This window comes from Lycium barbarum, chromosome 3 (assembly GCF_019175385.1).
Source record: "Lycium barbarum isolate Lr01 chromosome 3, ASM1917538v2, whole genome shotgun sequence".
Lineage (NCBI taxonomy): Eukaryota > Viridiplantae > Streptophyta > Magnoliopsida > Solanales > Solanaceae > Lycium > Lycium barbarum.
In genome coordinates, this window is record NC_083339.1 from 133,608,961 (window position 1) to 133,636,043 (window position 27,083).

The following is a 27,083-nucleotide window of genomic DNA, read 5'->3' on the forward strand; positions in this document are numbered from 1 at the left end:
CTACAGTAGCTACTGTTAGTGGTACCTCTTCCTATACTGATGCATAATCTATATATAAAATTCCCTTTCCAACCGAAAAAATAAGAGTAGATGATTTTGGGGACATTATGTTTTATCTAGTTTCTCATGCTTTTGTTTCTTCATGTTTCTGTACTTTTATCTCATTGGATTTATGTATCCAAGGAAGATCCGACTATGCATTAGACTTTAGCAATAATCATATTATCCATGTTACCAAAAGAAAACTAATAACTTGTTTGGTTAAGCTTATTTTTTTCCAAAAGTACTTATTTTTTAAAAAGTGAGGTGTTTGGCCACGTTTTTTTGGAGAAAATAAGTGTTTTTGGAGAGTAGCAGAAGCAGTTTTTTAAAAGCTTAAAAAAATAATTTTGCCCAAAAGCACTTTTAAGAAAAATGCACTTAGAAGCACTTTTTAGAAGCTTGGTCAAACACTAATTGCTATGCAAAAGTGCTTTTAAGATTAATTGGCCAAACAAAAAATATTTTGAAAAAAAACACTTTTCACCCTAAGCACATGTTAGAAGCTGCATCTATAAGAAGAGAACATCCAAAGTTCACGCACAAGTCACCAAAATAAATAAAAAGGAGTTAACGCACAAGTCAGTGAATACGAGGGAAAAAAGCAAACACAGAAAGCAAAGCTGGAGATGCGGGGTATCGATCTCCGTACCTCTCGCATGCTAAGCTAGCGCTCTACCATCTGAGCTACATCCCCTGCTTGTGTGGTTCGCCCGTATCCAATTATACATAGGAATATACATGGCGCAGCGTTTCATGAATTTGACTTCAATTCTGATGAACTAACGATGCGTTATAGCATTTGGTGCAAATTTTAGCGTTTCGAATTGCTAGTTCCGTGCGTATGTAAAATGGGTCTGTAATTCTCATCTTCAAAGTTCTCCGAAGTCCGAACATGAGGACTGGGTTCTATATTCAGCATCCATTCACGCCTCAATAGTAGTACGACGCAAGGTGAACCAACCAATAGCGGTCTATGGGAAACAACCACTCTACCTTCGCAAGGTAAGGGTAAGTTTGCATACACACCACCCTCTTCAAACTACACATGTGGGATTACACTGGGTATGTCGTTGTTCTCTTAACCATTTACTGCTTTTTCATAAGGCTAATCCCAAAAATTTACCGGGCTTTCCTGTCAATTGTACAAATAGCCTCTCGTTCTAGTTCTCAATTCTCTGATCCACTGCCAAGATTTTGTAAGTTCTCGGTGTTGTTCTTAGCATTAGTAGCTTAATCGAATGCATGATATTTGGATGCTTTTACATTGCCAAGTCTCTATCAAATGACTTTTACATCAGTAGCTGACTAATTAGAGGCTATTATATATGATATGATAACTATCCTGTGTGTGACGAAAATTACATGTGCTAGATATTACGGAGCAAATAGAAAATAGTGTAATAACATTTTCGATTAGTAATACATAGTCACTGGCATTTAGAAAGCTACCAAAACACCTGAGGGAGTGCTCCATCTTTTAGCTATAAACTTAAAATATGACAATTTGGATAGATGGCAAATAATGTCTTTAGCATTTGAAAATCACATATATGAGCAACTACAATTAGGCTTCTGATGGTGTTATATCATCTTGGGCTCTCTTGTCATCAGGCTTTGTTGACCTGTACTTGTAGCGAGTGGCCCATAGGAGATAGTGTAAGAAATTTAGTCCACTTAATATGCACATTAGCCAATAGAACCTTTCGAGGTGATAATGATTCAAATTACTACCGTAGAGCCATGGTTTTCGCTGAAACCTACCAGTTATACGGTTTACTATTGATACGATCACTGAGCTGAGGTAATAACCCATGGCTAGTGATGCCCAAGAGAGTGCTGTTGCCAATGACCTCATGCTTAAGGGGGCCTCTGTAAAGAAGAATTCCATCAAGCCAGCTAAGCTGAAGAGATCAGCTGATCCCAAGAACAGATATTGCAATGCCACCCAAAGAAATGTGATAGGCAGTGGTTCAGTCGAATTCATTAATCCAGATTGTTCAGCCACTCTTTTCCGCTTCATCTCCACCAAAGCTGCAACAGCCATGGCTACAATTGATAGGAATAGCCCGGTTCCGATTCGTTGTAGATGAGTAATGCCCATTTCACTCTTTGTCACTGCCCTGGCGAAGGGGATTATAATATGGTTATATACTGGTGCCAGTATCATGGTGAATATGACTGGAAATACTGGAAGAGAAGCTGGTGGGACTTTTAGAGCACCAATATATGTGTTCATGGTGGCTGCTTGTTGTACAGAAAATGTGGAAAGCTGAGCCAGGCAACAGTTCAGCATAATGGTTGACATAAATATTGGCACGACCTGGACGACTACTTTCACATCTTGTACTTGTTTGGCTGTGCAGTGCAGTGATGGGTAGGCTGCGTTTTTCGCTGTTGCTCTACCAATGAACTTGAGGTCCTTCATTTCAGTTTGAATTTCTGCCGTTCGTTCTCCATGTACTTCTTCCCCCTCACTAATCTCAGTTGTGTTTTGGGGAGTTTCCCTCGTGTCTAACACATTACCAATAGAATTCTTAGGAAAGAGAGAGTTGGAAAATGCTTCCACAAGAACCTGTTCAAACATTTCAATGTGAATTACTCTTACCTTATTTTAGCATGCATGTACAGGATGCCTACTAATAGAACCATACCTTGAAAATGGTTGTAATTGGGCTTCCTGTGGGAACTTTGATCCTGTAAGTCCTAGATCCGAGGAGGAAAATGGCAATTGAGCTTAATATTGCTACGGTTGAGATACCAAAGCCCCATTGCCAGCCTTTATTATCTTCTACCCACACTACGAATGTCACTGCAATCAATGCTCCACAAGCAAGGCAGAAGATGTAATAATTGAAAAAGGTAGATCTGTGCCTCCTTCCTTGTGGTGAATTCTCGTCGAATTGCTCTGCTCCATGTGAAGGAAGTGAACCCTTTATCCCTCCAACACCCAAGGCCACCAGGTAGAGGCCAGAAAACAACATTGCTTTGTGGCCACCACCTACCTCTTTGCATGGGGTGTTTCTGTTCACTGATGCACAGATGGGTGGCCTCAGGGAAGGTATGCAAGCTTGCAATGTCAGCATCAATAGTCCCTGTTCCAGTATTTTCGATTAGTAACAGTGCATGCGACATACCATCCTACTAAATGTCTCATGCTATAATCTTCTGATCAGTTATTTTTCACCTGAAAGGAGAAAAGCTATGTGTCACATTTTCTTTGGCAGGCTAACTAAGTGCTAAAGAAGCAGAGTATTCATCATCATGTTAGGAAGCTTAGGCACTTCCTTTTGATTAACTTAAAGTTGTTTCTGAAAAATTAGTAAGTCCATGCACAAAGTCCATCTTTTTCTGGGACAGGAAAAAAGCCATGGACGGTTCTGCATAAAAGCCTTGATCACTTGAGAATTTTACCTGGTGAAGTCGGATGAAGGGACTGTTGTCGGGTGGTCAATACCTGTCTTCAGGTACTTTTTTGATACTGTATTTGCTATACTGAGCTTTCCATTATTTCTCCATGAAAGCTAAAGTAACATTTTACTATCGGTATGTCCTTTTTCATTAAAGTTAACCTGAAAATGAGCTATACTAATTTCTGTGCCATCGGTCATCAATGTGGTGATTGCGCCGGGGACCATTTTTGCATTCCTGATCTCTAATTGGACAGAAAATTCAGCATGTGGAATTTGGTGTACAGCATTCGTTGTTTTATAGTAAATAATTTATGTTTCTACTATGCAGCTGACCCCACAAGGTATTAAATGGTCTGAATAGAAATATATGTTATATTGGGTAGCCTACCCAATATAACCGGTTTGGTTTAACCGGTTAAAACGGAACCCGAACCGGTAGAACCGGTTAACCATTTAAAAATTTACCGGTCCGGTTCTGATATTTTTGAAATCGGAACCGTTAAATCGGTAAAACCGGTGAAATTAAAAAAAAAAAAAAATAGCCGTTGGGCCGCCTGTGCGTTAATGGACCGTTGGCAACGGTCCATTTGCAAAAATGGCCGTTGCCAAACGGTCATTTTATTAATTTTTGGCCCCCAAATATTTTTAGCCGATTCAATGTCTACTATTATGAGATTTTTTAACATTCATAGAAAAACACTTTGTATTGCTTTAGATAATGCTTCTAATAATACAAAGGCGATAGGTCTTATAAAAAGAGAACTAAACCCTCCGCTAAGAAATATTTTTCATGTAAGATGTAGTTGTAATATTTTAAATTTAATTGTTAAAGATGGTCTTGTGCATTTTGATGATTTTGTTCAAAAAGTTAGAGATGCTGTTGCGTTTCTTTTTTGTAATGCTAATAGGGGAAGAATTAGAGATTTTAAGAATGCTTGTGTGGAAAATAACCTTAGACCTAGAAAAATTCAAGTAGAAATTGAGACTAGGTGGAACTACACTTACATTATGCTACAACAAGCATATGAGTATATGATTCTCATACAACAAGTTCACAACAAATATAATATTAATAGTGAGGATTGGTTAACTTTTAGGCATTGGAAGATGTTAAAAAATGTGTTGAACTCTTAGAAATTTTTTATAATGCAACTCTTGCTTTTTCTAAACAATTCTATCCCACGGTAACCGAAATTTTAGCCTACTTAGCGGAAATAGCTAGAGTTTTACAAGAGTATAAATATAAACCCGATTATCAAGTGGCTATTTTTGAAATGATAATCAAATTTAAGAAGTATTTTTTCCCATCCCAACTTTATTTATATTGGGTTCCCTTTTAAATCCTTGTTTAAAAGTGTCTTATACTAAAAATTTGGTTAGTCAAATTTATACATTTTTAGAAATTGAAGAGGGAGTTCAACCATCTTTAGCTGAAGCCGAACTCGCTATTGATGATGAGTTTAGAAAAGTTTTTACTCATTATTCTAATTTGGAAAAACGTGCTACACCCGTTGCTCCACGCCCTACTACTTCTCATAGTAGCAAAAAGGGCTTGTCGGGTTTAAAAGTTTTACATTCACAGCCAACTTCTTCTTCTACTGCAAACTTTGATGAATATAACTTTTATTTGATGCAGCCAAATGTGGATATCAAGGAACTGGATGAGTTGGACGTCTTAGCATGGTGGAAGAAGTACAAGGCAAGTTATCCGATACTTTCAAGAATGACTCGAGATATCCTTACGGTTCAAGTATCAATCGTGGCTTCGGAGAGCGCGTTTAGCCAAGGAAGACAGCAAATTAGAGACCATAGACATTCATTATCCGGCTTTAGCTTGCAAGTACTAGTGTGCATTCGCGATTGGATTAGATCGGAGCGACGCAACCAAAACTTAGTAGCGAAGGAAGGCGAAGAGGAAGAAATTGAAGATTTGATAGCTAGTGGACCGGACCAAATGGAAGACTTTGAAGATATTTCCATGACCAAATATGATGTGGGGGAAATTACGAAATGGTTCAAAATTGGTGATTTTATTATTCTACTATTTTTGTACAACTCATGTATTATTTGCAAGTTAAAAAAAATACAACTTGCAAATAAATGTTATCCAAGAATGAATAAAATATATGGCTCATTGAACTTTATTCTATTTACTTGTGTTCATATTTTTACTTTTATTAAGTTAGGAATATACCTAAAATATACTAAGAATATACTTATAATATACATCTACTTAAATTAAAAATTAGAAAGTTATATACTTGAAAAATAACTAAAATATATATATATATATATATATATATATATATATATATATATATATATTAAGTTATACATATATATAAGTATATATAGTATACTTAAACATATATAAGTATATATAGTATATATATTAAATTATATATATAGTATATATATTAAGTTATACATATATATGTATATAAAAAGCACTATTCTGTATTGCTGACTTGCTGTTAGCCTGTTAGTCAGTAAATATTTAAACTTTAATTATAAACTTGTATAACATATGTAAACATACCTACAATATTCTAATAAATACTATAATATATATATATAATACAAAAAAAAAAAAGGTTTTAACCACTTTGAACCGGACCGGTTCCGGTTTGGGATTTCAAACCGGTAAACCGGAACCGATTAAGCGGTTCCGGTTTTTTAACCGGAAACGGGCCGGTTCCCTAACCGGTTACCGGTCCGGTTCCGGTTAAACCGGTTGCCACCTTAAAGTTATGAAGTTAGTTTTATGCTTGCTAGTATTTAGTGTATGTTTGCTAATATTCTTAGGCCTTACCGTACTCAGGATAACTATTTGAGTTTGGCATCATTGTTTCTTCCACAGAAGACCTCCGAGATCCTTATAACAATATCTTATGGACTGTGCATTACTATCTTCAAAAAAAAAAAAAAAAAAAAAAAAAAAAAAAAAATCTTATGGACTACTTGGACATTCCGTTGGATTCTGTTTTATCAAATGCGGACCCAAAGAGCTGACTGTTTTCTCATAGTGCTGTAATGGTTAATGATGCACACCTGCAAATGATATTCTATTCGTTTGGTCCTATTTCCTGTGATTGTTATTAAGGTCGAGATTGGCAGTTTACTCTTCTACTTATGTCTTTTGATATAGCAGACTGTACAAAGCTGGGAAAAAGTTGAAGTCAACGAGGTTAAACTAATGTTATCTGGTTAATACTTGTTATCGAACAAAAGATAATGTCAAAGAGATAGATATCTTACCATAAATTCGATTGTTGCACTTATGATAAAGATGTAATAGGTGGAGAAGAAATCAGATGAGAACCCGCCAAGTAGAGCAAGGAGGAAACAAGTTCCCATAAAGTTTGTAACTATGTTGGCTGAAGCAGCTGGAGAAAAACTCATGAATTTTGATAGATAAAGGACTAGATTGCTCGCATTTGCCAGGTATGCTAAGTTCTCCAAAATTTCCACCACTACGTCCACAGTGGGAAAAAAATCAGATTGATGGTTGTTACAAGCTATATTTGACTATTAATAACTAAGTTTAGAAAGATTACAGTTACTAATTCATGAATTTCAACTGTAGCATTCATGAAGAGAGATGGTTTACAGACCCAATACAAAGGAGGCAGCAACAACTCCACCATGACATCCTTTAATGGCTGACCTGTTTCTCCAGTCCACATAGCCTTCCCACTTAGTGAAGCCCTGCTCATGATCCTGCAGTCATAGTGCACGTAAATCAAGAAAATAATTGCTGGAGGGAATATAAAAAAGAGGATATGAGAGCTGGAATGTGCACCATCTCTCTCTCTCTCTCTCTCTCTGCGTGTATGTAATGTTTCGGAAATCTTGATGCAGAAGTCCCAAATTGAAAGTTGTCCAGTTTAACAAGGAAGCTATGCCAATGTCACCTTTAAATACTGAAGGACGAGGGTGTTCAAATTGTGTGGAAAAATCTGGAATCTCTGATTGTGACACTGCACGAAGGGGTCATTTGGTTGCTAGTTAGGAAGTGAATTATTTATATATTAAAACCAGCGTAACAAGTACAATGTTTGGTAGCACTTTATTTGCTATGTATATATTTCAGCTCACCAAGTATGGTGTTTGGTTAGCAGCTTACAATCCCGTATAATGTACAAGTTATGAGTCAATTTATATATTATTTTATGCAGGGTAAAAGATGGGATAACTAAGACATGAATTAATAGCACATGAATAACTAAACCCTGCATAATTAATCCATATGTTACTATTACCTGCATAATTCTAACTAGCAACCAAACGACCCCCAAGTGATATTGTTTTCGTAACGCTGTGGTAAAACCTCATATCTTTGTGTGTACATGCTTCTTGGTGCATAATTGTGGGGGGAGAAAAAACAAATAAATGGTTAGTGCTTGCTCATTACTATTTTCAGAATGGTCTCCGAGTATTGGTCACATAGTTGATGTGGAATAATATACTGTCTATTGATCTTAGTTTCTTGGTTCATTTTAGTTCTTTTACTGTAGATGTTTTTTTTTCCCCTCTCTGTATGTGTGTGTCTGTTATATTTCTTCCTTCTATCACAAATTGCTATATGTAGCATGTAATGCAACTGAGGGTGGAAGAAATCCAATAAATGGGAATCATCTGATGAGATAGATCTCATCTTCAAGCCCGTCGGCAAGGGATTAAAACTCATGATGGCCTGTATACTCCTTTAGTTTTAACTTCAACTTCATCTCACCCACCATCTATTTTCTCAATCAAGACTTAGTTACCTCTTCCCCTCCCTCTGCTTTTTTCTTCCTCAAATAGAGTCCACTCCCTGATACATGTTAACTTACCTTGAATGACAGGGCGCTCTGTTTGAAGTATAAGCTTCAAATGCCATTCTGTAACCTTATTTCTTTTTCGTGTCTGTGTGAGTGCAAAAATTACTGGGGATCCCGAGGAACGTGAAAGGGAGAGGAAATGGAAGTGTTTCAGCTGGAATGTGATGAACTGACAACTATGTTCAACTTCTCCTTATGCTTATATGCTGTATTACTATAGTTTGACATTCCTATAATGGAATAGTCATTTAACTTTTTTATAATATGTTTTATTAGATCTTTTTTACATTTCGTGAAATAAGCTATTGGAACTGCTTTATCTTTGTCTTGATGCTCTTCCGTAAAATGTTGTTCATTATAGTCACTGTCTATATAGATCAGTCAGTTTTCTACTTCACGTGATTGTTGTCCTTGGCTGTGTCTTAGAAGGGTTTTCAATTCTCTATGTCACGTCCCGAACTATAGCTTGTGCGTAACACGGCCCCCGGTGCCTTGCTACATGTGACCGAGCGAATCACATGGCCTGCTGAATCAACATAGTGTTAGGTATTTTGTAATATTTGGAGGTCTTAAATTAAACAGACACATTTGTTTATGAAAAGGCATGACTATTCTGAAAAATCATCTCTCAAATCTATAAATATAAGGACACTCCAAAAGTAGCATCTAAAAAAAATCTGTAAGTATATTTTGGCTTTGTTGTATCCTGAGGAGAATTGTTTGTGTTTCCCCAAAATCTGAATACGAGCGATAACTCTTTAAGATTGAAAGAAAAAATTAACAGAAATAACTTAACTATGTTGCATGAACTTTATTTGCAAGTTGTGCGTGCTATATATGAATTCTTTTATTTTGATGGATAATATTCATACTTGAAAGTAGTTAAAATAACTTAAAATATTTAAAGCGTGGGGGTGTTTGTCGTACGATTGATAGCCAATAGTATTTCAAGAAGTTTAAGATATAAAATTGTTTCTTCAATTCCACAAAATATATCTTTGATATGGTAGTTAGTGAATTACAACTTCACAATTTTGGTGATGATTAGTTGATTGAACTACCAATTTGACAGTTAGGTTGTGGGTCTTCCTATAAATGTTGTGTTCTTTCATGAAATAGTGTCACTTAAAAGGTTGTGACTTCTCATAAAAAGATGTGTCTGTTAGAGAGTATATAGAGATATGATGTTCATGAACATAGGCCTTTTTGGTCTATAAATTTAAGAATCATTTGATCAAATGATAAGAAAAGAAAATCCACTTTAAGATGGATTTGTACCTTGAATGGAGGCGTTATTTTGGGCGTGAATCCAAACTTTTATTCCACAATATATGGAATATTAAGCATACATATGCTAGAAGAGAAAAGAAATGATTGAGAAATGTATATGTTATTAAGAGTTGTGGCCACAACTGGTGCAATCATTCTCTTATTTATTTTTATGTAATGAAGCTACGTTAAGAGTAGCCAACGAAACTACGTTAAGAGTAGCCAATAATTGGATATGCAATGAAAAGTTTAGGCATATATGTCCGTGGCATGCCTATGTAAAAGATTTCTTTTCAGTCTGTCATAAAAATGATTTGTGTTACGTTGATCTTGCAAGATTTATTAAGAAGAAATGCAGTACAAATAAATTGTCAAGGAATAGGGCTAAAATCCTTAAATTATAACATAAGTGATGGGAACCCAACTTTGAGTTAGTGTACACTCTAACAATACAAGTTCAATGGGTAATAATAAGTCACTTGTGTTGCTAAAGCACGAATCTCCTCGTTTAAAGCCTTGATTCCGATGTACTAGGTATTGTTATAGGAGGAGTTAAGGAGTTGTTAAATGCCTGAAATAACAGGGGCATAGTGACAAAATCTATAATGCAAACTATTACGAGAAAAGGGTGAACTAATCTTAATGAAATTAGTAAATGTCTGCACTAACAGGGACATAGTAGCTAATTTCACCAATATGAATATCGAAGTGGTGCCGCTTCACGCAAGACTTAGAGGATTGGTTTTGTAAGTATTCATGGAATCAGGATAAGCACATAGCCATAAATGTGCTAAAGCAAACACTGGGTTTTCTAAGCTACTAAATAATATTATGTGTGTGATACTTTCTGTTTTGACACATGGAGTTGTGGTTCAAATCTTTAATGATACCAATAACTTCATCAAAACTTTAAAGTATTTACACTAATGGAAAGTTTAAATCTATTATAAGATACTCTCCGTTATGCATAATATCATGAGAAATATTACAAAGTAGTGGGGATTGTTAGATATTTTGTACTATTTGGAGGTCTTAAATTGAACAGACACATCTGTTCATGAAAAGGTATGACTATTCTGAAAATTCATCTCTCAAATTTACAAATATAAGGACACTCCAGAAGTAACATATAGAAACATCTACAAGTATATTTTGACTTTGTTGTATCCTGAAGAGAATCGTTTGTGTTTCCCCAAAATCTGAATATGAGCGATAACACTTTAAGGGCAGTCGAATCTTCACGCCTCAAAGACGTTCTTTGTTTTATTTTATGTTAATTTTTTCTTTCACATGGGGCATGTACTGATGCAGAATATAATATAACATGCATGGTGAGAATGAAGCATAGGTTAAGTAATCATAACTCTGAAACTAAATGATAAATGTTGAGCTAATACTAGCTATACGACTCTGAATATCTGACGTGACATAATTACACTAGTCTATTCTATGAAACCTCTGACATGAGTCTGACTGCTTAACTGTTTACCGGGACAAAGCCCCCGACATACCTTTACTGCATAACTGACAATAAAGAAATAAAGATAAAAGCCCGAATGAGATGGAGCTCACCAATAGCTGGTACGTGCAAAGTCCTAACGAGCCGATCCATCGTCCTGTAAATCTGAATTGTGAAATGCAGGCCCCTAGGCAAATAAAAGGGGACGTAAGTACATTCGAATTGTACTGCTATGTAAAGCAATTGAATGAAATAAGCATGGCACATGAAACAACAGAACTGAAACTGAAACTGTATTTGTAAGCTGAACATGAACATGAAATATCATCTGACATGAATATGTATAACATGAATAAGATATTTTAAGTCTGTAAAGATATTTGTGGGAGAGCATTAGTATAATCGACATATAACCATCACGTAAGCACGTGGTGTCTTATCTCTGCCCGATCAGCTAAGCCATCCTGTACCTTACCAGGGTACAAGACATGAACATGACATAAATGGATCCAATAACCCGCAATGGGTAAACATGAAAGAATCGTCCTAACTAGGCGGAGTGATCCTTATCCTATGCTGGCATACGTAGTTTCAGGTATTAAACCTTCTCGGTAATCTGTGCAACTCCCAAAACATGAACATGAATATAATTGGCTTAGTATCCAGGAATTATATAAACATGATTGTAAACATGATTCGTGATGGTATTGTAACATGAAGATAAATATAAAGTATAACTTGTATGAAAACATGAAAGCATATAGAAGTTCATGAAAATAGACATAAAAGTTCATATTTTGCATTTAAGAACCCACGGAATGCAAAGTATGGGTTTTCATGGATTACAGACATATTCTCAATAACCAAAACGGAATATTAAGAACACAATAACGAACTATTAAAGCAAACATGGAATCATGGTACATGTACTTAGGGTTATCATGAACATGAGTAGAACCCTGGTTTTGGTGAACTTTCTTATAATCATGGAAGAACGTGGCGTGGGGAAGAACAATAATGTTCTCACATGTAGATAGAAACCCTACATACCTTAATCGCTCCAAAACTTGTAAAAAGGTATGAACTTGAAAAATGAAATCCAAAAGCCTTAGTCTTGAATCCTTGAGGTGGGTTTTAGGTCAGGAACAATGGATTCTTATTTAGAAATCATGGATACATGTTAGAATTCACTTGAAAGGCTTGGAATAGGCTTACCTTAGTGTATCTTGATGGTAGGAGGAGAAGAACTTCGTACTAGGGCTTGAAAATATGAAAAGTGAGATTAAAAACTAAACCCATGTATTTATACTTTTGCTCAAGCGGGAAGAAGTACGGACACAATGTACGGCCCGTACATAATTGTACGTCCCGTACATTATGGGCGTACCTCAGATGTCAATTTCTAGAAGCTACGATTTTTAGTTTGTGAGGTATGTGATGAAAAGTATAGCCCGTACATTAAAGTACGGCCCGTATAAATTGTAAGCCTTAAAAGTACGGCCCGTATAACTTGCCGTACCTGGAATTGTGAAATTCCAATGACTTCTGATTTTTCCATGTGAGGTACGTTCAAGAAGTACGTCCCGTACATAAATGTACGGCCCGTACAATTTGACGGAGATGTACTTTTACCGTTCTGAAGCAAATTTTCTAATCCCAACACTTCCGTCTTGGTTATCAAGTCTCGAATCATGAACGTGCGAGGTGTTACAGTGTAGTTGCTTCTTTTTGGTACTTCAGTTATACCGTTAATTTCAGCTTATCATCTAGTGGAAGTCATGTCTGCAAGTTTCCCATGTGGACCCGCATTATTTATGGGAAGCATACTCGAAACTTCTGCAAATTGAGTGGCTGGAAGTCCTTAAGGTCACAGCCATTTAGCATTTGTTTCCTTCTAATGTCCTGTCGAACTCTCTAGTGTAAGCAAGCAATTTCAGGTAGATGGGCAGAAAATTAAGAAAACGTACCAGTATTAGCTTGTCCAGAGAAAAAATAATAGTAGTATATGTTTTCTAGTTTTACTCATGCGAGCGGTATCAAGTTGAAGCGACTAGCCTTTTCAATTATGTAGAGGCAGAGAAAAAGTATTAGACGTACTTTTATCGTTCTGAGGCAAATTTTCTAATCCCAACGCTTCCGTCTTAGTTTCTAAGTTTCGAATCATGAACGTAACTTAGTTAAAAGGTATGAGGTGTTACACTCTAGTTGCTTCTTTTTGGTACTTGAGTTATACTGCTAATTTCAGCTTATCATCTAGTGGAAGTCATGTCTGCAATTTTCCCATGTGGACCCGCATTATTTATGGGAAGCATACTCCAAATTTTGTCCAAATTGAGTGGCTGGAAATCCTTAAGGTCATAGCCATTTAGCATTTGTTTCATTCTAATGTCCTGTTGAACTCTGTTGTGTAAGCAAGCAATTTCAGGTAGATGGACAGAAAATTAAGAAAACGTAACAGTATTAGCTTGTCCAGAGAAAAAATAATACTAGTATATGTTTTCTAGTTTTACTCATGCGAGTGGTATCAAGTTGAAGCAACTAGCCTTTTCAATTACGTAGAAGCAGAGATATTGTAATTTTATGGTTCCCTTAAAAATTATACATGTATGCTTTAATCAATCATGAGATTATTGTAAAATTTCCCCAAAGTTTCCAGGAAATGAAAATTTTGAAATTCTTGCGTCAGTGACATTATATAGTCCTCACACCAAATTAACCTTCTCCAGATCTTGTGCCATATGATTTCAGATATCACTACAAAAAAAGGGGTAATTTGAGGAGGTTGAAAATTGCAATTCACGGAAGTTTTAGCCTCCACTAGTTGCTAAAAGAGGCTAAAACCTCCGCGAATTGCAACTTTCAATCTCCACAAATCACCAACTTTTTTTGTAGTGTAAAAAATTTCGGAACAAAGATATGATGTTCCATTTCTCATTCTGGGGTTTATGTTTTAGCAGCTTTATTTGTGTATCTCGTAGGAGTCAATAGGCCAAGATACGATAAATTATCTGAACTTTGCTGATCCTACAGTTTCTAAGTTTTCAAGGATATTTCTTTAATATTCTTGGACATTAGAATAAAATCCATCATCGTTTGCATATATGTTGCAAGTAATGATGAAATACCAAGACACATCCTGACTCCTTTTGAATTTTTTTCCTGATTTCTCGAATCATTTATTCTTATCCAATTAATTCCAGGATGGTTCTTTTTATTTCTTAGATCAAGGAGGGAATAGGGCAGGAAACAGTGCCAGGTATGCCCGAGACAGTGGAAGTTCCAGGAATCTGAAGATACGTACTTTGTCAGATCATTCTAATGAGGTCTTTCTTTCTTGCTATATTTAATTATGTTACAAAGCAGTTATTAGAAGTGTATAAACCTTGCTTAAGTTCCAGTTTTAGTTTTTCTATTGCAGTGACTCTGTCTCACAAACTTGAGCAGTAACCTGTAAACAGCCTCCTAAAATGCACGCAAATAGCATCTTTATATGCAGGTATGTTTGTAACTCTGTATCAGACCTGTAAGAACTTTTTAACTTCAGTACATCTGACTGTTTTTTGCATTACCATAACAGACGTTTGATAGTAACAGGTAATGATTTGATGGAGGTGGTGTTATTTTTTGGCCATCAAACTGAAGTGTGCGTGGACTGCAAATTTTACAAGGCATTATTATTCATATATGGTCTATTGAGACATCTAGAAGAGTTAGAATTTGGGAAATTACTGTTAAGTTCCGTAGAGTATTTCCCTTTTTGTTTTTTGGGATTCCTCATTTATTACTTGGTTTTATTTGTTCATCTTCTGCTTTCTGGTAATAATCTCCTATAAACATGTGCGCAAGTTCATCGTTGTCTGAACTCTTCAATACTTTATGCCTATGCTCATCCACTATCCCTTTAGTTTGGTTGACTGATGTTCAACATCCTTCTTATGCTCAACTAAAGTAGTTGGAAAGCCCTTCATTGTTGACAATGCATCTTTTAAGTGTCTGGAATCTGGATTCTTATCCACCATAGTCCCAGGTTACGGTAAACTAATCATGCAACTAACCTTAGGCCAATAAAATAATTAGAATAATTAGTATGTTTGATGGCTAATGCTATTCCAATTGGGACCTTACCCGAGCATGTTCTGCTCAATTCTGAAAGCTCTCGTTGTGGCAGTGAGATCTTAGTCAAGAAATTGGTGTATTTGGTCTAAAATTTCCTCGTTCCTTTCTATGGTTCATAGACTTTTGACTCTGTTCCTGTTGCATATTTTTCTTTGTTTAAACTTCAGGTTATTGCATGGCTTAGCTTTTTTTTTTTTTTTGATTCCTTGATTGTTTACTTCATTATCTTGGGAAATTTCAAGACAAAAAGCCAGTAGCCACATAGTTTTTTACACTAGTGTCTTGTGCCTATCATTTTTGCCTTGGTGTTCCTGTATTTGTCCTCTGGAGAAAGCGGGGGAATTGGAGTGGGATGTGAAGTGAATAAAAGTGTACTATTTTATGACAGATATGGGAAGTGTTAGGTATGAAAAGGATATAAAGAGGAAAAGGCTTACCTGATTTGGTTGCTTGGTCCAGCACATGTGCCATTTTCCTTCTGAAAGAGGGAACTGTAGTGGTTCTATCCTGAATTTAAGTCGCCCATTTGAATACCCTTATCTGGAACTGGAAGATGCCAGATACATTTTCTAAATAAAATTAAATCAGTTTATAGCCCTACACTATATGGGGTCCAGCCCCATACCCATGAATTAAGTGAAATGTTTATTTCCTTTGACAAAGTTTGTGAATGTGATCTGCAGCAATTTCCTTTTGCAGATACAATCTTTGAATTGGCACATGCCAATTAATGCTAAGAAAAAAAAAATTGCACACTCCATCCCTATAAATAGGGAGCTCTCTTTCAGTTTAAAGACACAACCAAAAATCTCAGACAATACATCTGAGTGAGAGCAAAGTGAGGTATACCATAGACTGTGTAAGAAAATAGTCTGTGAAGAAAAATACAGTGTGAGTGATATTGTAGTGAGGTGGGAAAATCAAAAGAGTGTTATTTCTTTTGAGGGTGTAGTGGTCTTAGGAGTATTTGTACTCGTTACTACACAATGTAAAATTCCTTGCTATAATGATATCAGTTGCTCCTCTTGGCCGTGGTTTTTCGCTTATTCAGAAGGGTTTCCACGTAAAATTCCGGTGTCATTATTGCTTCATTTTATTCTTGCTGACTTAACCATAACTTAGTGTTTCACGTTTATCACTAAATACCGTGAATATTATTTTTGCGGGTCTATTTTATTCCTAACACACTAGAATCTAAAATATTAGGAGCTTGGTGTAAATGTCAGCAAATGATTCATTTACTAACAAAGTGTCCAGAAAAATTAGTTCCAAAACACTCTGATAAAAGGTTTCGACTTTCAAGGAACTATCTGTTGCAATTGATATGCCTAGCATGAACAAGTTTGATGCCGTTAGCTCAATTGTGATAGTTATTTTCCTTGCCCGAGAGGCGCAGCAAGGTCACTATTATTTTGTTATAGACCTAGGCGTCTATTATTAACATGCGAATGAGGTAGACTCTAGACAAGCTATAAATCAACCTGTTTATCTTACCCTTGTCGTATGACTATTTGCTGAGCTTTCTGTAAGCTCCATTGTCCTTGTAATCACTTTTGGTTTAACTCAAGTAGCAGTTAAAAAGGAAGCTTATTTCTTGGAAAACAGACGAGGGCATAATTTTTATTGAGTCTAACTTCCTAAAGCTTTCTTAATCTAATTCATCATTTTAGAAAGTAAACGTTAACATTTGGATTTTGGAAGTGTTGAGTCTTAACCTTCTTGAAAGTTTTTTAGGTATAGAAATGATTAGGAAACAGTCCCATTCTGAAGACATGAAAGTACTACGGGGAGGTTAAATGTTACATCGAAAGTATAAGTTCTCATTTAGCTGCCTGTTTTACTCTATTGTCGAGGGTTGTGTTGGGATAAATATGATTCCTCCACGCTTAATTGGAGATTTCGATTTCGAGCTTTGAGTATGAAAAAATCTTAGTGTGGAGTGTTTCTCCTTTCAATGGGTGTTCCACGATGCAAATTCAAACAATGCAGGTACCATATACGGGTTAGGAAACAAAGAAAAGACTGTTTTACTTTCCTCTGAATGTTGGTAGGAATGTGTTCAAATCAGGCATTTTCGTTGGATGAACTTACAGTTTATTGAAGTTGAAAAGACACCATTTTAGGAATCTAGGTGGTAGGTATCTTACTAAAAATATCTCCGACACGCATTTGATAGTTCAAGTTCCTTTTGACCTTTATGAGACGCAACGTGCTAATTTATTCGACCGACAGTGGTACCAACAAATTTTGAGGGTCTCAACCACAAACTAACTGATTTTTGGATTGTCTTAGTAGTCCTTCAGCCACAAAATATTTGTCGTCCTTACTAAAAATACTTGTCTCAAAATACTTGTTATTTTTAGGAATGACAACGGAGCGGTCCGGGTTTGAACGGGCAGGTTTGGGCTTGTGCGGTTGTGTGGCGGGGCGGGGTGGCTTCATTTTTAAAAAAGAGATTCTTTGCGGGTTGCGGGTACGGTGCGGTTTCTTTTGGGAGCAGCCGACTAATTAGACGATTTAGCATTTCACCATGTTATGATCTTCTTCATTCATATTTCATTTTAAAATTATATTTTTGCACAGTAGCGGTGGAGATGGGGACTGGTCCATTTAACATTTTTTCTGTGATCCTTGCCAGTTGCCAGATCACACTCCAAAATTAATCTCTAATACCTCGTTCCTTTTTCTTATTTTTTTACTTGTAAATTATACCATGGAACATAATGATATGCTATAGAGCTGAATTAAGATGTACTCAATGGTCATAATTAAAACTCAAATTAGCAATAATACGTGAATAATCTTTAATTGTTCTTAATGTAGTTGTTCATATCCATGATGTCGATTTCTGTCGACAATATCAGACCTTTGTATCAAAATATAGTGAAAAAATGAACTTAGCATTTGTTAAAGTTAATTGTAATTCAAATGATTAAAGAAAAGTTGTGTTCTTATGACAATTTTAAATGAAAATACAACTAATAAAGTGAAGGATAAAAATACTCTTCAGCGGGCGGGGCGGGTCGATGTGGGTATGGTGCGGGGTCGGTAGATGCTAGTGGAAATGTTATGCAGGTGCGGGGCGGGGGTGTAAATTGTGTGGGTTAAAAGAAAACCCGGACCGCCCTATTGCCACCCCAGGTCATTTTATTTCCCCAAGATAAAGTTAGTTTTTCTCATTTGACCCTTGTATTAATTACATCAATGAGCTGATTTTGTGAATTCACATACCAATATTTAAGAGGTTTCATCATCAGTGGAATGAATATTTATTGAGGAGAGAGAACATGATGAAATATATTAAGAGGATAAAATAGTCAAAATGCTTTGCTAATGGAGGTGTAAATGAAAAATGCGACAAATATTTTGAGACGGAGGGATTAACGTTGAGTAGTATTCACTAACTTGAGTGTTCTTCATCTTCCTCTAGTTTGTTATAGGGGTGTACAAAGCAAACTGACAAATCGCACCAAACTGATAATCCGAACCAAACCGAGAAAAAAACCTGACTAGTGGTTTGGTTTTAAAAAGAAAAACCCGAACACTATTGGTTTGGTTTGGTTTTAACTAAAAAAAATCAAACCGAATTAAACCAACCCGACATTACATTTATAAAATTTCAAACATATTTTATACATAAAAATATTTATTGATAAATGTTTCTTTAACTTTTTCATAGTTTTTTGTCTTTTAACATATTATTTCAAGCTTGGAATTAGAATTTTGAATAGTCCAATAAATTTTATAGCCCAATGATATTAGTAACTCAAATAAAACTCAACAAAAATCAAATCAATACTAATGCTAACAAAAGAAATTTATATCTAAAACTGGAATGACAATACTTTTGATATTTATTCTTTAGTTTTATATTAGTTTAGAAAGTGAAAATACATAACTTAATTTTATTTTTTTCTTTAATATCTAGTCATGTAATTAATATTTATTAGCCGTACTTATTTTAGCATGACTTAGTACTTTTAGATTATGATCATTTTCTACATGCCTGATAAATTAGTTGTATTTATTGTAGCATGACTTAGTACTTTTAGATTATGATCATTTTATTTTATGCAATTTCATTAATTTTTTTCATTAAATATTTTAGTACAATGTCATCTCTCATCACGTTTTGTGTTATTTTCTTAATAAATATCTTAATTAGATAGTCATATCTTAGTAGGACTAAAGAAATATTTGAAGTACAAGTTATATGTGTTGTATGAAGACTTTACCGGAAAAAACCCGAAAAATCCGAGCAACCCCAAAAAAACCGAGAAAATCCCGGGTTGAAAAACCCAACTTTTGTTGGTTTGGTTTGATTTATAGATTTAAAAACTCGATGTAACTGGTTTAGTTTGGCCTTTAAAAAATCCGAACTAATCCGGTCCATGTACCCTAATTTGGTATACGGATCAATCCTAAAAGGTCTCTGGAAAATTTAGATTGGCCTTTTAATTAAACAAGTGAGCCGCACAAAACGTATGAAGCAAATATACTAGGCTGTCTTATTTGCATATTTGCTGACTTTGTCATGCTTGCACGTCATTTCTTAACTACACTAGCTTTGCATAATACTGGAAAACAATTTATCACACTTTATCTTATCTCAATCGTAAACTATTGTTGATTCAATATTTTTTGGTCAAATTAGGTATATTGAATCTTAAGTTTTTAAAACTCCAAAATGGATATTGAACTGTGAAGTTTTTAATCAAAATGGTCCTTGAAGTATGTCACTTGAATTCACTTGGTACCTCCAAAATTTAGCGTGGCAAAAGTGTTGGCATGGCAAGTAACGTGTGATAATCTGGCACTAAAAGTTCGAAATCATTGTAATTTCAGATCAATTTATACATAGTTTAGTTATTATAATATGACAAAAAATACTTTTATGACTTACGGTTATTGTTGATGAATTTAATTACTTTAATGTAACAAATGATAAATTTTTGACTTTATTGTTATTGGATAAAATCATAATGTGAAATTAACCCTTAGTAAGACATTCGGGATGCAGAGTAGGGTATGAGCACACACTTGGTTACGTGATCATTGTGAAAGGAAAAACAAAGCTCATATAATTGAAAGCACCAGCTGAAATATCTAATTCTAAAAGGGAGACGGCAAATAATCGAAATTAGGCAAAAGTTGTGCTTAGAGCTTAATACAAATATCAAAAATCGCACGTCCTCGCATTGTCGATCAAGTTCTTTTGGGCCTTCTTTAACATATTTTTGGTTCTTAACTTTTAATTAAAAGTTATATAAGTGTTCCGGAAATTATTTGATGATCTCATCAACGTCTTAAAGGGCCACTAAAGATCGGAAATTGTGTTGATCCCTTTTTTATTCCCTTTAGCTTCTCTTTCAAGTTTCCAATTCCATCACTGAAAATAAGAGAAAGGAATTAAAGTAATTTGTCGCAATTTTCACGTATCCATATCAATTTAATTTCTATAATTAGTCAAATTTGCTTTTAATAAGGTGAATAAATAAGGTTGATAAACTAGGATGGAAGGCACACATGAGTGATGGAAGAAAATCTTGCGTGTGCAATGGTCAATATGAAGATTCACGGTGGGCACCCATATGAGGAACATTTTCATATTTGGACGTGTTAATGAAGAAAGTCTTGTTTTGCTATTTTGCTATAAAGATAAAGTGAGCAAGAAAAAAAGATGAAGAAGAAGAGTCTTTTAACAGGCCTGGTTTCTCTATTTTTGGTTCTCTTGGACAAATTTTGGATTGGGCTTGTTGAAAGTGTCCAAACCATACATCCACTCCATCGTAAATCACGTTGCCCGTTGAAAACTAATATGGCAACAGTCTTACAGGGCCAGACACGTGTACAAATAGTCTATTTTTTTTAAACTTTTGTGTATAATACATATACATAGTTCAAAAGTGAAAGTGCCTTGGAAAAGCTCATGTTTTTAGGCAACTCGAAACTTATCATGGAAAAAATTCTCAACCAGGACCTCTGCAATCCAACACCCACCCGCCAATAAAATATTTTGTGTGTGCACAGTATTATGAGATTAAGCTGTGTTTTGGAAAAATAAAAGCAAAAGAAGAATCCATGTTATAAACATTTGATTAAAAAGACTGAACTTCCTTAGCTTCTTGTTAGTACTAATAATTAGCGGAAGATCAAGAACTTCAGCGACAAGTAAACTCTAGAGTTTGATACAACCACATCCACACGATAGGTAATTAAAAAAAATGAAAAGCAAACTATTTTTTTTCAATCCAAACACCAAAAAAGATTCCATCTCTCTCTCTCTTCTTATGGTTTGCTGAACTGCTCCTCTCGTGAAACAATATATATTAAAGAAGAAAGGATTTGTAAAGAGGATTTATAATGAATTTATTATCTCTTTGAGATGCGTAAATATTAATTCACTAGTGTCATTTAAGGGAAAACTTTTGGAGCTCAAACCCATGCATATGTAATGTCAAAATTAATTTTTATGTACATATAATAAATGTTGAATCTTACGCTTTTTCATACATTATTTCTTATTATTTTGTATCACTTTTGAAAATGTCGGATCCACCCCAATATATATATAGGACATAGGCTCGATGATGTGACACTCTCCTAAGTCAGGATTCATATTTATCTTTTTTCCCAATTTTTTGCCTTTTTTCCCTATTATTCTATTCCGTCTTATTTTTAAACTCAAAAGTTGCATCCCTTAATTCGGTTATAAACTCAAGAGTTACGTCCCTTAATTCATTCCTTCGGTTAAAAAGTCACAACTCACGTCTTAATTACTAGATACCATTCTTTCTATTATTCTATGCAGATTACGCCTCCTCTATCCTTCTTCTTTGCTTTCGTTTTGAAAGAAAATTTTACCATGCTAGATTCCTTCTCCAAACTTCCTTCATCACCCTCAATCAATCCCTTCGATCAAATATTTCCACTTAACAACACTTTAGAAAAAATATTCCCTATCCTCTGAGAAAATCATCTCCTGTCAGGAATTCGTGGATTAACATCCTTCATCAAAATGCATGGCCAGCAGCCTAGCACATGACTTAAGTCGTTTTTCGAATTTGAAGTATATATGATGTCCATGTAAGGTTTTGTCAAGATATAAGAATGCATGCCCTAAAGATCCTAAGCAAAACCAGGGAAAATTTTATTTCTTTCTCTTACATTGTTGTGTGAACAATATGCTTAGGCATCGAGCATGTATTGTTGACATAGTTTGGTCTCTTTGTTTGCTACACTAAATTAGAAGATGAGGGGTTTTTAGATTTATACATTTCCTTTTTACTAAGAGTTAGATGCTCTTTTCTAATCCGTATTTTATTTTTATCTGTTGCACATGATGAAAATGCTTGACTCTCAAGTAAGACTCGCCCATACCCGAGCATGTCGCCATGACAACATCTTAGGCTACATTCAATAAAACAAAAAACAAAAAAAACGCCTTGGTCGCCTATGGCAACTTTTCTTTTCGTACCATTTGTTCTATGTCGGTTTGGACCTATGTTTAAACATGAGATTGATAATTAGGTCTTCACTTAATCACTTAGAATGACTGCTCTATTTTTTTTAGTAAAGAAGTATCATCATGTAGTTATGTGTCAATTAAGGACTTTAAAAAATATAATAGATCCAACCATTTAAACAAACAATATTCGTTGGAGACTCAAAGAACTATTTTCTCTTATAATATCAAAGTAAGTGCACAATTTGAATTTCTTTTCTTAAGATGCAACTCTGAAATCGCAACTTGGCAGATTCTTTTTAATTATAAGAAGAAGAAAATGAGTTGCTACGAGTTTAGGCCTCGGCCATTTTCTCCCTTAGTCTAATTTTCTTTCGTTTGTCAAATAGAGTACTTCTGTAGTTGATAATTGTATAATGTGTTTATGTTTTCTCCTCATAGATACATTCTCTTAATTTGTATGTTATTATAATTCAATCATATCTTTCTTCTTTTTGATGTGTCGCTGTTTGTAAATAAAAATGTTAAAATTGGAGAATTTATCTTTCACTATTTCCTCTTGATCATGTTTATCACATCTTCATGTCCTTATTATGCTTTGATCTAAAGATCTATGAAGTAAGTAGTATTTTTGTTTTATTTTCTCTATAATCGAGCAAATAAACATGATGGTGTATTACGAGTTGTCACGATTTACAGTCTAATAATAATATCATAACTTTTAACTTCTTGAATAAAACATCTTTGTTCCATACTAATTATGTGAAAGAAAGAAAATTTCTTGAAATGTTACTGTAGTTAGAAAAAGAAAAAGAATTTGAAAGTGTTTGGTTAGACAATTTTTTACTCCATATTAAATATTTATGTGAAGGGAAGAAATTATCTTGTAATGTTATTCTTGTGGAAAATAATGAGCAGCAAGAAGAAACAATCTTCCCTTATTATGGGCATACATAATTGATTTTGTCTTTCTCCTTTTTCAAATTATTTGCTTCTAGGCTTTGGTACATGGATCTCTCTTCCACTTTTTTTTTTTAACGTTTCTTAATTAAAAAAGTCTTAAGTAATAAAATCAGTCATTTTCATTTGATTTCAGCAATATCATAATTGATTTTAAAATATGCAAATATAAAGAAAATATTATCTCTTCTATGTCAACTAATTAATAAAAAAGATTTTAAACATCATTGTATCTTTTCGCGCGGATAACTTTACTAGTTTTCCTATAATCTTCTCGTGTCTCATGTGTGTGTATATATACATATGTATGCATGCATATTAAATATAACCTAAAGTAAAGGTGCAAAAATAGATCATTCAGATCCCATACATTACTCTTTCACTTTCAAGTTTCACCTATCCCCAGGCTCCTCAAAACAAGAAAAGGAAATGAATAAAAAACTTTTTCGATCCTATCTTCATAATGTAACCTTAAAAGAAGATTGTAAAGTGTATCAGATACTAAATTCCAGCATCATTCGATCTGTTCTCTTTTATGTTCCGCCATATCTTTTATCTTCCTTTATATATATGTCTATGTCTTAATTCTGCTCCTTTCTCATTCAAGAAAATTCTTTTTATTCTCTATATTAGTCTCTGTTGCTATATAGTTAGCCACTTCTACATTTGCCTCAAGTGATTAGATGAAACACATCGATCTCCAACAGGAATTTCTAAGTTTAATCAGCACTATGAGACTGTGTAAACATGTGCTGCGATTCTTTCGTAATGGTCCACAAATGTCACGGAAAAAGACATTTGAACAAAGCAACTTTAACCAAAAGTATTTAAGTAGTGATCATCAAACAGTAGTGGCACAATTCAAAAAAGGTATACTATATTTTTATATTGCCTCTTTTAACTCACTTCGTTCCAGAGAATTAACATTGGTTCTTCACTTACCCTCGTCTGGTTTAAAGCTATTTTTTCTTTTTATTTTTTCATTTAAAAAAAAAACATTTTGACACGTAATATTGTTAGAGATCTAACTCTTGGTTATATTTGAATGCATTGAATAATAGGCAAAACAGATCGTTTAAAATAACTTTTTATGAAAGTTAGTCACAGTCGACGAGAAAGCAATATTTACAAGAGTTTCGTTGTCTAAGCGTGACTAAACTAATGAAAACAGATGAACAAAGTCTTCTTCTTTTTTCTTTTTTCTTTTTTGTATTAGAAAAAGTTTTTAAGTCGAAAAGTAAAACACATTAAAGTTAACCTAACCAAAAATCTCGGATCTCACTAGCTCAACGAAACCGCTAAAGATGGAAAAAAACTCAAAGTGGAAAGTGAGAAAATCCCATTACATGCATCCAAGTTTCGAAATGAAAGACCCATAAAACCCTTTATATGCCGAACAAATGTCATATACTTTAGGCTAGGGGCGTTCATGGTTTGGTTAAAAACCGATTCAAACCGTAAACCGAATCAAACCGATTAAATAAATCGATATTTTCTTGGGTTGAGTTTGGTTTGGTTTTAATTTAAAAAAAAAACTGATAATATTTGGTTTGGTTCTGGTTTTACTAAAAGCAAACCGAAAAAAAAAAAACCGAACCGACAAATTTTATACATAATTTTTATAATTATATATATACAATATATTAATTTTTATAAATACTTTTAAATAATTTGTATACTTTTTAAGCATAATTTTATTTATCTCTAATAGGCTAATGAACTTTATACCTTAAGCCCATTAAAAAAGAAATCCATAAATTCAAACTCTTTTATTCCAAGAAACTACTATGAGAATTACCTAGATTTATTTTTTGTATTTCTTATAAACTTTATTCACTTAATTAAAACTTATAAATCCTAAGATATTTTCTCCATAATTCAAGAAAACTATAGTTACCACAATAAAAGGGTAATAACGAATTATAAGTTGGAAAAAGATAAAAACAATCTCTCCTAATTGTAGGAAAAAAACACGAAAGAGAGAAACACCGTTAGTTTTCTTAAAAACCAAAAAACTGAATCAAACCGATGGATGTGTGTTATATTTGGTTTGGTTTTAATAATTTCAACAACCGATTAGATTGGTTTGGTTTTGATTTTAACCCAAAACCGACCCAAACTGACTCATGAACACCGCTACTTTAGGCTAATATATGACACGTCTAATAAGGCACACAGCAAGAAAACAACAAGAGCACGTCTTCCCAAACAAAGCAGCCTTCAGCATGAGCTGCACTACAATGCCTCAACTCTGGGAACAAGAAGAAACTGAGCGCCCCGGCGAATAAAGAAAACCTAGAACAAAAATGGAAGCCTCCACATGGCCAAAGAAGCATCAGTTTTTAATCTCATTACGACTTAGTCGTTCAGAAGAGCAATTAATTCGATCAGAATAGTGGAATGGAGGCAGTAAAAGAATTGTTTACTCCTTTTGGAGTGGTACCGATCAAGTCAGGCGCATTTCTCTCAACCACGGGATAGATTGGAAAGGAAAATTGCCCATTGATCTCTCTCATTGATTCGGGAAAACTGTGCAGAAATAGCTAGAACAGAACGCGGGAAGTATGGAAAAACATCTCATAATATATTTAACCAGAAAATAGATTATGCTCCTGCGAAAGTATCTACTCGTTATAGAATCTTAGGTGTCAAAGCGTGGATTTCATATACTAAAACAAAAGGGGTGTGCAGTTCATCTAAACATTCATCTATAACAAGAACAATAGATCCAAACATTCTGGAATTAGAAACTAGAAAAAGAAAAAAAAAATCAGGTCTCTTGTTTCAAGTTTTTTTCCTTAATCAACCATAGGCGATGACAGTTCTAGCAGCTAATAGGAAAGGAGAGAAAAACAAAGCAATGTCAAGAGCTCCGTCAATCCGTTGTTCATCGATAGACGAAGCTCTCTCTTTATCATCCCGTGTCAGATGCAACATTCTTTTTCTTTCTCGCGAACCACGCGACAACTCATCAAATCCTATTCAGTCTGATTAGATATGTCACTTAAACAAAGTGATTCCGCCCTCTGTCTCTTTTCTTTTTCGGATTTCGAGGATGTGATAGCCATCCAAAAACTTAGGTTTAAAATACGAAATTCAATACCTATTTTGAATGCTCTAGCTATGTTGTTCCACAAAAAAATGACAAACCAAAAAGGACAAAGGAAAAGGAATCGAATCTCACTCATTTGCAGGTAAGATTTACTTAGCCTGCTCGGGGTTCACCGTCGCCAAGAATGGCATAGTCGCAAAGCTTCGTCGTGCCATACACCCTTTCAGTAGCTATCCACACAAGCATATGATGTTTAAGTATGAATAAAGGCCAAGAACTCCAAAATCCAAGTACCAAGATCGGATATAGCTGGTTTTCCGCGAAATCTATTTCAGACCACCTTCACAACGTGCAGAACCAACCTACATACCCAACAAAGGAAAGTCTTGTACTCTACGAATCATCACGCACTAACTCAAACTAGTTCTTGCACGAAATGTGCTGCTAACATAAGAGCACTCCTACTAAGAAATGGAGGAGTAAATTT

At 34.7% G+C, this 27,083-nt stretch overlaps 1 protein-coding gene and 1 long non-coding RNA gene across 2 annotated transcripts; one reads left to right on the forward strand and one right to left on the reverse strand.

Moving 5' to 3' along the window:
* Nucleotides 1-1,374: 1,374 nt before the first annotated feature.
* On the reverse strand, nt 1,375-7,362 carry LOC132632678 (protein NRT1/ PTR FAMILY 4.6-like). The gene is made up of 5 exons (XM_060348716.1): nt 7,255-7,362; nt 7,067-7,172; nt 6,711-6,925; nt 2,694-3,134; nt 1,375-2,614 (listed from the first exon to the last, which is right to left on the reverse strand). Exons 1-5 carry the CDS (start codon nt 7,255-7,257, stop codon nt 1,607-1,609), a joined length of 1,773 nt encoding a protein of 590 aa, XP_060204699.1. The 5' UTR covers nt 7,258-7,362; the 3' UTR covers nt 1,375-1,606.
* Nucleotides 7,363-12,936: 5,574 nt separating this feature from the next.
* LOC132634219 (uncharacterized) lies at nt 12,937-14,839 on the forward strand. Its single transcript, XR_009580082.1, has 3 exons — nt 12,937-13,187; nt 14,226-14,326; nt 14,422-14,839. It is a non-coding gene; the product is annotated as an uncharacterized LOC132634219 (long non-coding RNA).
* The last annotated feature ends 12,244 nt before the right edge of the window (nt 14,840-27,083 follow it).

What these genes read in the sequence shown, in the direction of transcription:
- LOC132632678 (XM_060348716.1), bottom strand. An exon ending in TGCTGCCTCCTTTGTATTGG is followed by an intron (nt 6,926 to 7,066) that starts GTCTGTAAACCA and finishes CTGTGGACGTAG; the next exon opens with TGGTGGAAATTTTGGAGAAC. An exon ending in GTGCAACAATCGAATTTATG is followed by an intron (nt 3,135 to 6,710) that starts GTAAGATATCTA and finishes ATACTGGAACAG; the next exon opens with GGACTATTGATGCTGACATT.